The 12,547-nt window shown below is 40.3% G+C and overlaps 1 protein-coding gene across 1 annotated transcript in view; it reads right to left on the bottom strand.

The window, feature by feature from the left end:
* The window catches only part of NRXN3 (neurexin 3), a 1,044,813-nt gene that overhangs the window by 539,510 nt on the left and 492,756 nt on the right, over positions 1 to 12,547 (bottom strand). The window contains exon 17 of the mRNA XM_075103635.1: positions 4,003 to 4,122. Within this exon, the coding sequence (XP_074959736.1) occupies positions 4,003 to 4,122 (120 nt within the window). The remainder of the gene's footprint in view (positions 1 to 4,002; positions 4,123 to 12,547) is intronic.

The raw sequence follows: 12,547 nt of genomic DNA, 5'->3' as shown, positions 1-12,547 counted from the left end.
TAATACATACTTCTGTTAGCCTGGCAATTTCTCCTGGAAAGCTTGACCCTCAGTGTTACTCATCTGCATGAGGCACTGAGTAACAAGTAGTATTTCCTATGGTCTAGTTTGACATACATATACCACTCCCATTAGCTAGAGTGCCGAAGCCTATTTTTTATGCATTCTCTCTGTGCAGAAAAGAAAATGTTGTTTGACGAGATAGACAAGAACACGAGTAAGTTAAAGAATCTGTAAAGCTACTCATAGAACAGCGGTTTAAATACATGTTGCATTTCAAGTAACTTGAAGTCTTTAACTACCATATTTTCATCTTCATATCCTGGTAAAGAACAGTAACAGGAGGGAGTCCAGCCCAGATACAAGATGCTCCATTAGCATTGTGTGTTAACTTTTAATTCTGATATCATATCTGCTCAAGGTTATATATTTGAACAGTTTAAGCAACAGTTTGGCGTGCCAAGGTTATTTAATTTTCCTAAGTACCAACTGCATTATAATAATGCAGATTTCCTACATCTTAGAGCAAAAAATAAATTCAGAAAATAGGCTGAAAGCCCAGATATATTGAATGTGATGCTGGACTGATTAAAACATCTCTAAAGAGTGAAGAATGAGGAACCATTTCAAAAAATGAATAACAGATTTTAAATGGCAAGGAGAATGGAACCAGCATACCCCGAATATTAACTTTACTTCTATTTCTACCTTTCTTTATAGATGTTAGTACTGGCTAGTATGCAGAGCAGACCTTTAAATTCACTTTGGTACAACAGACCTTCTCAGATAAATTTGAGCGCAAGGGGCGCCATGAGTTTTTTTTGTTGTTGTTGTTTTTGTTTTTATAACATTGCTACATGAAATGACACAACTCAAAATGAAGCATATTTAAACTGATTTTATGCCCCATAGCTCCCACTAATTTCTTATTCTGAGGAATCTTGATTCCTACTACGTAAAGAACATCTAAAACAGAGCTACACAACAACAGCTAAAAATTAAGGTTGTATCATCATTTCCACTAGGAATTTGAATCCTTGTCTTATTAAACAACACTACTGAATGTACAAATATGTCTATAGATGTACAATGTGCATCTCTGCCACCTGTGCTTCTCCTTCACCTTTCAGAAACAGCAGTTGCAAGCCAGCTGCATCTGAACTGGGAAGCTTAATGGCCCAGTCCTGGGACAAAAATTAAAAAGCAAAAACATATTGGTGCACCAAGCTTTGTGTTTTGGTAAGACCGTATGACTTACCAAATTTTACACTAGCTACAGAAGAATACCAAATCACACTTACCATAGGTTAACTGGGGATGATCTAAAGAGATCATCAAGAATAATTGCAGAGAACACCAGACATGCCATTTATCTATCTCAGAGGCACTGAAATATTCTGCATCAAAACACATGGAAACACAAATTTTCCAATGTGGACACTTGAGTTAACAGAAACTGAAAGACAAAATACATTCAGTAAGTCTTCCTTTTGCTACCATTTCCATTGTGTAAGTCTAGACCTGATCTACTGACTCCAATATTCCATATTTACATCAGTGGAAGACCACAATTTGCTCATAAAATAGAAATAGCAATCTACTAAATTAATAGAATTAGGCTCCTGTGGCACAAAAAAAAAAAGTTCTACCGAAGAGCCTGATGCATTTTAAATAATAGCCAGGCTTCAGGTTGCACAGCAGTTACCTTACCCTGCCATTACTTGCACTAAAATCCAGTCTAAAAGAACATTTAATTCAATGAACATACAAGTGCTTGTACTTCCATTAGACTCAGGTATAACAGCAACCACATCTAACAGAGAGGAACAGGACGGAAGCCTTCTCCCTCTCCACAACCTACATCCATTCATAACTTCATCAGGCGACCAGCAGCAGAACTGTGTCTTCAACATCCTGATACGTAGCAAAGACTAAAAAAAACCCAAAAACAAAAAAAACCAACCCCAAAACAAACACACACAAAAAAGACACCAGAACACCATAAAAAAGTACCAAAACCAAACAAAAAAAACACCCCACCAACACCCCTCCCCCCCACCCATTGCAAACCCCCACAAAAAGATGTTATACGCACTTTTTGAAGATCTTGTCTGAAGTCTTGTTGTGTGCCAGGAGGATTCTACAGGACTTACCTTTCCAGACCATTTTGAAACCCACATCCTCCTGTGAGCATTTCTAAATTGCCAGCCAGGCCTGACACTGGGAGGCTGGCTACTATGTTGCCCACATCACCCCCACTCTTATCAAATCCCTGTCTCTGCTCTGCATGGGTTCCAGCTGCCAGCTCTAAAAAGCAGCAAGGATTCCCCAATTACAGACACAGGAACCTGGCTTTCTGACACTTCAGCACCTCCTCTAAGTCATTAGAATGGCATAACGAGGACACTGCGACATTCTGGAGCTGTGAAGCCCAGCACATTAGAAACAAACCCAACACTACCAATAATCTCTTCAGAGATTTCCTGGACCTGTACATAAATACAGCCCAACTGGATTCAAAGTAGCATTTCTTTTACACAACAGGTTTATAATGCGCTACGATTAGCAAGCCTAAACTGAATGACTGAACAAGCAGTGTGAGAATGGGAAACTGGGTGTCCAATCAACAAAAGCAAACCAAAACAAAAACACAGAAAATCTCTGCCAAATCTTGTGGCTCCAATATGAAATGTTCCTTCTGGACACAAAGGAGTCGTTCTCCAAACCATACGTGGCATTACAGTCTATAAATCTGTGTCTGTAGTACCTTTCTACAGCTTCAGTCAAAGCACAAATTCTAATAGGCCTTTCCAATACCTGCTTGGCAGAACTACCGGGAGAAAGGCGAGACTGATGTAGATAACACCACATTTTATGAAAGACTCCGAAAAGCAGGCTTTTTGGCATTCAGCAGAAACAGGCTGGCACCACATGTTAAACAGCCATCAATTCAGCCACATCTCAGACTTCTAGGGGAAGGGTTGCAGATATGACAGTGCTTGTGGCACCAACATTGCACGGACCTTGCTGGTACCACTAATACAGTCTACTGCAAATGGCCTTAATGAAAAGCAGCAGTGGACTGTAAGAGTCTTTTCTGGTCTTAAAATTTACATGCACAATGAACCAAATCACTTGAAGACCACTGTTATGCTTACTACAGCACCCAACGTGCTCCTTTGTTCCCTGCCTTGGAGCAGGGAGGGAGAAGGGGACTAGCTGTCGCTTTAAATAGAAGTGTGGAGAGAGTAGAGCTGAACTGATCTACCCCTCCAGGCAGGGGCAAAGGCCATATCAGGATGAGCAGAGGGAATATCTGAAAGCTGATTATCTGCCCCCTAAAGGAAGACTTCAAGGTTTTGTTCAATTACTTTATCAGAGATCTTAACAGTAATTGGCCAAGAAGAACATCCAATATTTTGAGATGAAGCAAATCAATATGCCAAGAAGCACAACACTGTTGCTGTATGTTTAATTGACTGCCTAGTTTTAACTGAACATTCTAGCAAACAGTACCCAATTTTTCATCTTAGCATAGAGCTAGTAATTCAGCAAAAGACAATCTATAACACTGCTCAGCAGTTTTCCATGGATTCCAGGCCTTTTTCACCAAGGTTTGAATGAAAACCTCAAAGCATAATTCAGTACACAAAACCTAGCCATTTTGTACCTATGTAAGCATTACACAAAATATATACAAGTCAGTCCTGGTTTGTCTAAACCAGGAATGCCGTTAACATCAATTGCCACCATTGGTCTGATTGAGCTACCTTTTAAAAAGAAGAAAAAAAACCAAAACACATACCAAAATGCATATTTTCACTTTAACAAGGAAAAAAAAAATAACCTCCTGTATGCTTCAAAGAAACATTCCAGAAAACAAAGTTTGCTTTGACACTGAAAAAGTTGTATCTCAACTGAAAGTAAAACTAATCATGTGTTATCTGTGCTCTCATCCGGCAGAACTTACAGCTCACCAATCCAGTGGAAAAGCCTACTTACGGTCATTACACTGGCTCCCAGAATATGAAGTCATGGAGCAATCACAGGTGAAGCCTTCCCATTGCTGATTACAGATGCCCTGATTCGCACAGGAATCTTCCTGGCAGGTAGTGCTCGGTCCTGGAGAAGGGATGACAAGAAAAGGGTGAAACAAAGCTGGGAGAATCATTTTAGTCAGGCCCACAAAAGCTCCAATTCATCATTACCATTACTATCAGGATCCTCATGCAGAAGGGAAAAAACACTAACCACTTTTCCATTCTTGGACATGCAAGAAACTCAGGTAAAAAGAGCACAAAGACAACTGTACACTCCACGACAAAACAGCAAACTGTAACACATAGCAAGGAGGAAGAGTGAACAGCAGCATATTCCCTCTTAGGCAGGCCCAGCTCACATGTTCAGTGCTTGCTCAAAAAAATTTACTGTAAAATATGGTGTGATGCAAGGATAACAAACACTGCTAGGTTGTCGTGCTTCCCTGGAATTTTAATCTCCTTGTAGAAATTAAGCCTAAGAAATCGGCCCATGAAAAATGAATACTTCACCCCACCCAAAGAACCCTGATACGTTGATTCAGACTGAAGTTTTGAATCCTCAGTTGGCTACAACTTTGCTTTACAGGTTAAGAAACAAACAGACTCTGACCAGTCCCACTAAATAAGTTACTCTGGATGCATGTCAATAAAGTCCTCAGAAGGGCATGACATTAGTCCACAACACTTCTCTATTCTGAACCAGTTTCAACAGCTTTTGGGGGAAGTAGAGAAGGAAGCAGTCACTACTAACTGAACAGCCTTTCATTGCTCTGCGATTGGGAGCTAACAGTTGCTATCCTACTCAGACAAGCCTTGCAAAGATACAACCCAAGCAACAGGCAAAAAAGTGATCAGAGAGACTCTCAATGACAGCCAGTATGTCATCCACAAGAAGGTAGCTGGATTCTGAATCACCTGCAGACAGATGTGAAGCTGCAAGCCATAGGTTATAAGAACATGAGTCTAGAAGTTACTTCCTGGGAAAGTATTTTACCTTCAGCAAAGGTATGCTGCTCCTATTGTGCAGTACCTCAAATAAAACATACAACTATAGTTGACGCACCTACTATTGTACATCCTGCACTTGTTGGAAAAGAAGACACAACAGTAGGTAATAGAGGATCGACTGGCTAGGCTGCCTGAGATCAATTTGTTAACTTCCAGTCTAGGACAACAGCATAAGGATAAAGCAACAATTGTTCTACCCATTTCAGCATCTTCCGTCACAGTCTTTGTTAGCAACAGCAATTCCATGAGGCTTATCCTACTCTTCATGACATCAGCACCGCCTTCTGTGATTTATAGATGAGACAGGACACATCGAAGTGGAGACAGCATTTTCACGTATTTTAAGCCAAAAATGAAACCCCTTAACCTCCATCTGATACCACCCACAGTGATTTTAATGAATTCCATAGTTTTACAGCATCTTTGATATTCCAATTGTGCATCTGGGCACTTCCACTTATGAGCCTGTGTAGAAACCACATCTAACTGGAAGCCCCATGTCATGCCATGATCCTCCCAAGAGTTCAAAGACCAAACCAGGAACAGACCCTTATAGCTTTGGTGAAGAGTTCCTGCTCTTCCCACCAGATCATCTTTCCCCACTGCAAGAACAGAATGGGTGAATTTCAGTAGCTTTTCAGCTAACTGTGTTTCTTTACAACTCTCCTGCAATGAGAAGGAACAGGTGATTGTCAGTAGGCAGTGTATAACAAAAACCTGAGTTTCTTCCATGATCTGTTACACTGTTAAGAAAACCCCCAAAACCCAAATCCTCTACGTAGAAGCACAGGTGTGGATAACAAAAGCAGATAACAAACTCCCAGAAAGAAAATTCACCTATTGAAAAGAGGCAGCAGCAGCCACAGCAAGAAAACCATGTGCTCCCATACTGAAAGAAAGTTGAACAGCATTTTTCAACACTTTTCTCCACTCCTTCACCTCTTCTTCCCACCCACCTGACTTTCCATTTGCAGCTGTATGAATCCCAGTGGTCTCACTGGCACAGTGTGAAGTTAACAGATCACTTCTAGGATTACAACAGTGCTGGCAGACTTGGCAGCGTGGGCTGGTAGACACGTGCATGTACATGCTTCCCTCCTGCCTTCACACTTATAAAAGACATAGATATAACTATATAGACACACACGCATCAGGCTGGGGGCTGACACTTGCTTCAGACTTACTCTGGCCCAACAAAAGAACAGATGACATTTTAACAATTTGAAATAGAATATTACTTGTCATTTTGCCTAGAACATCTGAGTTATCTGAGGATAAGGAAAAAGGAACGGATACCTCTCCTGTACCTTATTATCCCATTATCTAACCTCTAACCCTAAATATGAATGCCAATACTCCTAGAGGTATAATCAAGCAAGTTTATATATATTTAAAAAAATAAAAACATAAAGCAATTGTGACTCCACGCAAACTTGCTATAGCATCAGCTGTAAACACTATTACATAGAAGCAAAGCAGAACAGCATTTTCAATTGCAACATTTCTTCTCTCTTCCTACGCTCTTGTGAGAACACTTTAATCAGTAACTGGACTTCAATATGGGCATCATCTAATGGGGATATCCTTTGTCTAGGTGCCACAAGAGAAAGGACCAGTACTGTACTTAAGGAATAAGACTGCATAAGGCCTAATACCTGTGGCTTGAAGTGCTCATAGTAAGAGAGTCCAGAGAGCCAAAGGACATCAGTTCATAACTAGCATTGTGCTTTCCGAACTGTATTTTACAGAAACCAATGGTGAAGATGGCAACAGTACTTTCAAAACAACCAGAGGAAAAAAATAAAAAGCAAAAGAAAAAAAACACAAGAATGAGGAATTTTGAAAGCCCGACAATACCACACGGAAGCTCGAAGCCTGATCTGCCATCTTCAGAGTCAGTTGTGACGGCACAGCATAGATGCTGGGTATTATGCTTTGCCTCACTCCTTAGTACTATGGGCCATTTGCATGGCAAAAGGAGCTTTGTCTCAGAGCTCATCCATTCCTGCTGCTTACAGTCCTTGCCTGATGTCATAATCCTCGATCTGTGGCAACAGAATATTGTTCAGAGCAACTAACAGGGATGTCACAGGGGATTAGGATTTTGGATTAAGGAGCAAAGTGACAGAAGCACAGGAAGGCTTATAAAACATGAAGATTGTATTACCACGCACATGCCCTTTAGTGCTAACAAACAAGGAAGGAGAAGACAACAAACAATTTATATATACAGCAGTAGAATTGGTTCTAAAATACCAATGCCATCAGGGTTCAGATCTATTTTTCATCTCATTCCTTTGGCAACACTTACAGCAGTCAAAATATTTAAAAGCAAAGTTTCAGAACTAGTCTTCACATAATAATCTGAGATACATCTGACAAATCACACTGTACTTCTAATTAAATATGCATGCTGATGTTTCATTTTCTCCTTCAGTTTCCAGCACCCTGACAACACTCGCTATTTCCATTGGGTGCATTTTTGTTCAAAGGCCTTGCTTTTGTTGTTTGTCTGTAGCTGGGCTTGGCACGTTGTCATCTTGATGCCACATGCACAGTAGAAAGGGGAGTGAGGGGGCAGTAGAAATCGAATAGAAGTGGAGGAGTCCCCAGTGCAGAAAAGCATCCCCGCCAGCAGAAGCGTGACTTGTCCTGTCCAGACTATGCCCACCAACAGAGGTGGGTCCTTAGGAATATAAGATGGCAAAGCAGAATCCTTCATCAATGTCCATTTGATCTTTATTTCTGCATCTCTAACTTTTACTGGAACAGCTGAGTATCTGAGGAGTTGCAGGATCTGAGATCTTGTTGGGTGTCCCTCCCTGGGAAGGAGTTCAGTATCACACTTTTCTTCCAAGTTACCTAGCTAGATGTATGGTTTGTTTATTAGTTTTACCACTAAGTATTTGAAGAAAATCACCTTAGAAGAGAACAGTAGCCAGATCTCTTATCCATATTCTGCTTGGAAAAATTACTTTGTCTCCCTAACTCTTTGCTTCAATTTCAGCTGGATGGTAGGTTTCTCTTTGCCCTGAAAGTAAAAGATTTGAATTCTACTGCTGCATGTTGCTAAAACTGCCATGTTTCATCCCACAGGTGGGTGCGAGTCACTGGCAAGAGAAGTCATTCCTGCTGTGTCATTTGAAAGCTCTTTGCAGAGAAAGGAACTTTAGGAATAAAAAAAACCAGTATTGTGTCTATCATTCTTCTGAGTTACACATGGAATCGGTTTCTTTATACAACAGCTGCAGGATTATAACACAACTGCCTTGTGCTTTGATCATAACTAGCAATAAACATTAAGCTAAGCAAACCATTCTTGGTCTTGCACAAAACACCTTCCTTCACACACTGAATATTAACTCCTGTTGAAAGGAATCTACCATTTGTGCTAACACTATTTTCTCAGTAAGATGAAAATCTGCAACAGGCAAGGTTCAATGGCACCATAGGTCCACTTTCACTCTCATCTCCCTAAATGCTCCCATCTTTTTGCTTGTACGTTCAAAGAGGTTAGGAAGAGATAGGAAAGTAACACACACGAGACATCTTTACTGTCTTTGCAGAATAAGGTGCTTCTTTTGTCCTACAGTTCCCAAATTGCAAATGCCATCAAGCACTGAAGTATCTCTACCACTACCAGTCAGACGGGCAATTTATACCTACGATAAATCTACAATCTACTTCTGCCAGCACTCCTCTTTCATAACCAGTGGTAGTCTACTATTTTTTTTAATTCAATGTTCAGGCCCAGTACAGCTCAGAGAGGCACCAGGTCTTGGAAACCATATGCTCTAGGCAGAATATAACCTGCTCCAGGACTCACTCTTAGTGCAGGTTAAGGAGGAAATGAAGTTAATCCAGCTAAGTTTTCCTATTTTAGAACATTTTGGAAAAGTTATTTTTTCTTAGTAAGAAGTGAGCAAAACTGAGACTGAATCTCATGGAACTGTTACTTCACTGGATGCACCATGTCTTATATGCTGTAACTGTCAAATACCAATGGTGGCATGTTGACACCTACTTGGCACAAAAGGGAGAAAAGCACAGTTGAGGTTCAGTGCACGATTCAGAAGGTTAGAACCTGTATTTTGAGTCACAGGCGGTAGAAAGCAGGAATATCACAGTAACTTTAACTTAGCAAACTAGAACCAAAAAAACAAAAGGGATTTTCAAGGACTGCAAGGCCAGATCTTTGAGCTCTCTCAGTTCCAGATTTTGTTAAGAACTCATTGTCCCTTTCATCACTTAAGTAAGGTTAGACATCTGGCAGGTTCCATATTTAAAGTTACCCATTGTCAGAAATAACTCAAAAGCCATCATTCTGCAGTCCTCTGAAAATACAGCCATTTATTTCAGCGCCTCAGCCGAAGCTAAACTCTTCATCCACTTATGGTCAGTTATGATGCCAAGTCCTTCTGTTCCAAATACATGGCTGGTCTAAAAATTTCAGGGACTGGGACAATTTAAAATAACAAATATGTAAGTCTCCCACGGAAAGCACATTTACTACAAAGTGACAGGAGAAGGGAATAACAAGCAATGGCAATCCACAGAGAAAGGGTCTAAAAGGCAGCAGGGGTTTTTCCTCTCCATGAAACCTGGCAGATACCTATCTTCTTCCCTCTTGTCACCTTGCCACTCTCCATCTCTAAGCAACCTAAAAGGTGTTGAACAAAGTGCTCACACATATGCTGATGAGGAAGCAACAACAAAAAAACCCATCCCAAAAAAAAAACCCACACCCAACCATACAACAAAAATTCAACTGCATAAAAGGGAGTATGCCTGGGCTTGAGATGCAACAAGGGGCAGGGAGAATCAAATGAAGTAAAGAAAGTAAACAGTATTCAGACATTCAGACACAGAAACGGAAAGCAGAAAGGAAAAACTGGAAGGGCTGTATGAGAGCAAGAAAAATACAGTCAACTGGAAAAACACCCTTCCCCACTGCAAATCACAGCAGTACAAAAGTACCAAGCCTCATGGCCTATTCTGAAACAGCCAAACCTATTTAGCAAAGGTTGGTTTCCTGAAAAGCCAATAATCCACATTATGTACTTAAGACAAACGATTCCCCTTAGGCTTCAGTGTGGTCAGGCATCTCAGTCTGAAGGGCAAATATTCCTACAGGGTTAAGACCTCTGTAACAATATGAGCTTGAACTGGAATAACCTTCACAGCTGTCACAAGTCTTTAGGTTCTAAGGACTCTGGAAAAATGAAAACAACAAACAAATCTATTTGTTCTGGGACCTCTCCTTCATGCTGCATCCACTTCAATGGACATCAGAAAATCAAGCAAGAACTCCTGGGCATATATTCTGAATTCTGATGGACACACAAGTGACTAGAGAGAACAACAGCAGCTGTGGACAGAGAGACACAATACTTGCTGACATCTAACACAAGTCCCAAATTCTCTGCCTCTCTTTGAATGGATGGCACAGAACACCTCAATCCCAAAGCTATTTACACGCCAGTACTTCCAGGATGCTTCTTCTCCTCACATTGGTCCCAGCCCAAATATCGCTTCTATTCTTTCAAATCTCATTCTTCACCACTTTCATTTACATAAACTTCAGAAATCCCCTAGAGGCAGAACCTAATACTCTCTATATCCCTAACTTCTGTAAGACAGAGTACTTCAACATTTTACAGCTGGGAATAGGCCAGGAGATGCCAACAAAATGTGATCATGGTCAGATGCTCCACGTGCATAGAGCACAATACATCACACTAACTTCTGACTACCTCTAGGCTGTCAAATCTTTCAGATTCAATGTTTCTCATACATCCAATGGCTAAAATTATCTCAGGCTAGCAGTATCTTTACCTGTTGGTTAAGAGGGTGCTTCCTAATATTCTTCTGTCTATTAACAACTGCTACAATGATAAACTGTTTACCCACTAAAATTTCCTTGGTTCTTCCAAATATATTTTTATCCTTTTCTAATGAGCTGTAGAATGCCAAACCCTACCTAAAAACACAGATGACAATCTGAAGTGAAGGTAACTTCTCCCTGCCTCCACCTGGAATATGGAACTGGAATACTGTAATCTGAAAACTGCATCTAATGCATTAGATGAGGTCAGCAATGTCACCAGGTCTTCACAGTAAACACAGTGAGAAGAAAAGCAGTTTATGAAGCACATGATTAAAGCCAGAAAAACTTAATTCTAGTGATATGTAAAATGTTGGGAAGTCTTGTCTCTATCTGAGAGAGTGAAACAGGAACACTATGCGTGTTTTCTCCTACAACAAAACCTTAGACTAAACTTGTGGCTCAGGCAAAATTTGAAGGTGATTAAGATGTTACCATAACAGATACCATCTGTGGCTTCAGGACTGTTAAACAGACTCACATAGTTCAATGCCTCTTACTTGTCCTTATACCCAAGACCATTCTCTCCTTTTCCTTTAAAAAGGAGGATCATTTTCTTAAACTTCCACAATACTCAGGAACAAATTAACTTGTACTCTATATTGCAGTCTCTAGATGAGTTAGGAAGTGTACTTTCACTATCATGTTTAAAGATATATACTTTCAACGCCATGGAAAACATCTCTCTGGTTATACTAGTGTCAAAGTCCTAATAATTTCTAAAAAGCAGGTTTCTTCACTTATGTCCCAGGGAAATAGGGTATTTGTATGTAATTGTACCATTAATCCCTCCTTCGTTATACGACTCCTAAGAATTAGCCTTCATCAAACTGGTTTTCTGTCACTGCTCTTTACCCCATCAACTCACTGTAATTCAAGTAGCATATTCTCAATTGCTATCTGGCCCCTCCTGTTGGAGTCATCTTCCTCCGTTTCTCCCAATTTCCTCCCCTCCCCTTTTCTACTGAAGCTACTCTCAGTCTCTTTAATGGCTTTCGCTTGAGTAGCTTTAGTATTTTTAACACCATCCACATAATCCTCAACCTTTTGGCAAGCTCAGACATCACTGATTGATCCCTTTTTACTTAGCAAGCAATAGCAATACAAGATGTTAGTAAGAATTTCAGGTGAGGATCAACATCATGAAAGAGACCTATCTGCTTTGTAAAAAAAGTCAAAGACTATCCAGTAAAAGGTTCTAAAAAAAGACCTGAGAGGCACAAAAATTAGCAGGTACAAAAGGACCAGGCATGACCACTCATATATTTGATCAATTATGGCTTGTAAAATGCCATCTAACTACTAAGGGAATTTGTAGTTAATAGACTTTTTGTTGTTGTTGTTTTAACTGAAATTCCAGACAGTTATTTCTCTGTTGGGTTTGGTTCCCTCCCACTCCCCAAAGTTTAGGTTTAAAAATTAGCTTTTACCTCCTGGTCTCTCTCCTTAAGATCGGTACAAAAGAATCCAAGCCAGCTTTTTGTTTTGTAAAGCTCTGAGGGCCTTCTATGTCTATTCACAGCAGCTATTGGCCTGAACAATCATTAGGCATTTCAGGAAACCAACCTGTGCTCTTATGGATATTTAGAGACTGATCCAGTCAAACCCCTCAGGT

This window comes from Phalacrocorax aristotelis, chromosome 9, assembly GCF_949628215.1.
Source record: "Phalacrocorax aristotelis chromosome 9, bGulAri2.1, whole genome shotgun sequence".
Lineage (NCBI taxonomy): Eukaryota > Metazoa > Chordata > Aves > Suliformes > Phalacrocoracidae > Phalacrocorax > Phalacrocorax aristotelis.
The sequence above is the reverse complement of the archived record's forward strand: the minus strand, read 5'-3'. Positions and strand labels throughout refer to the sequence as shown.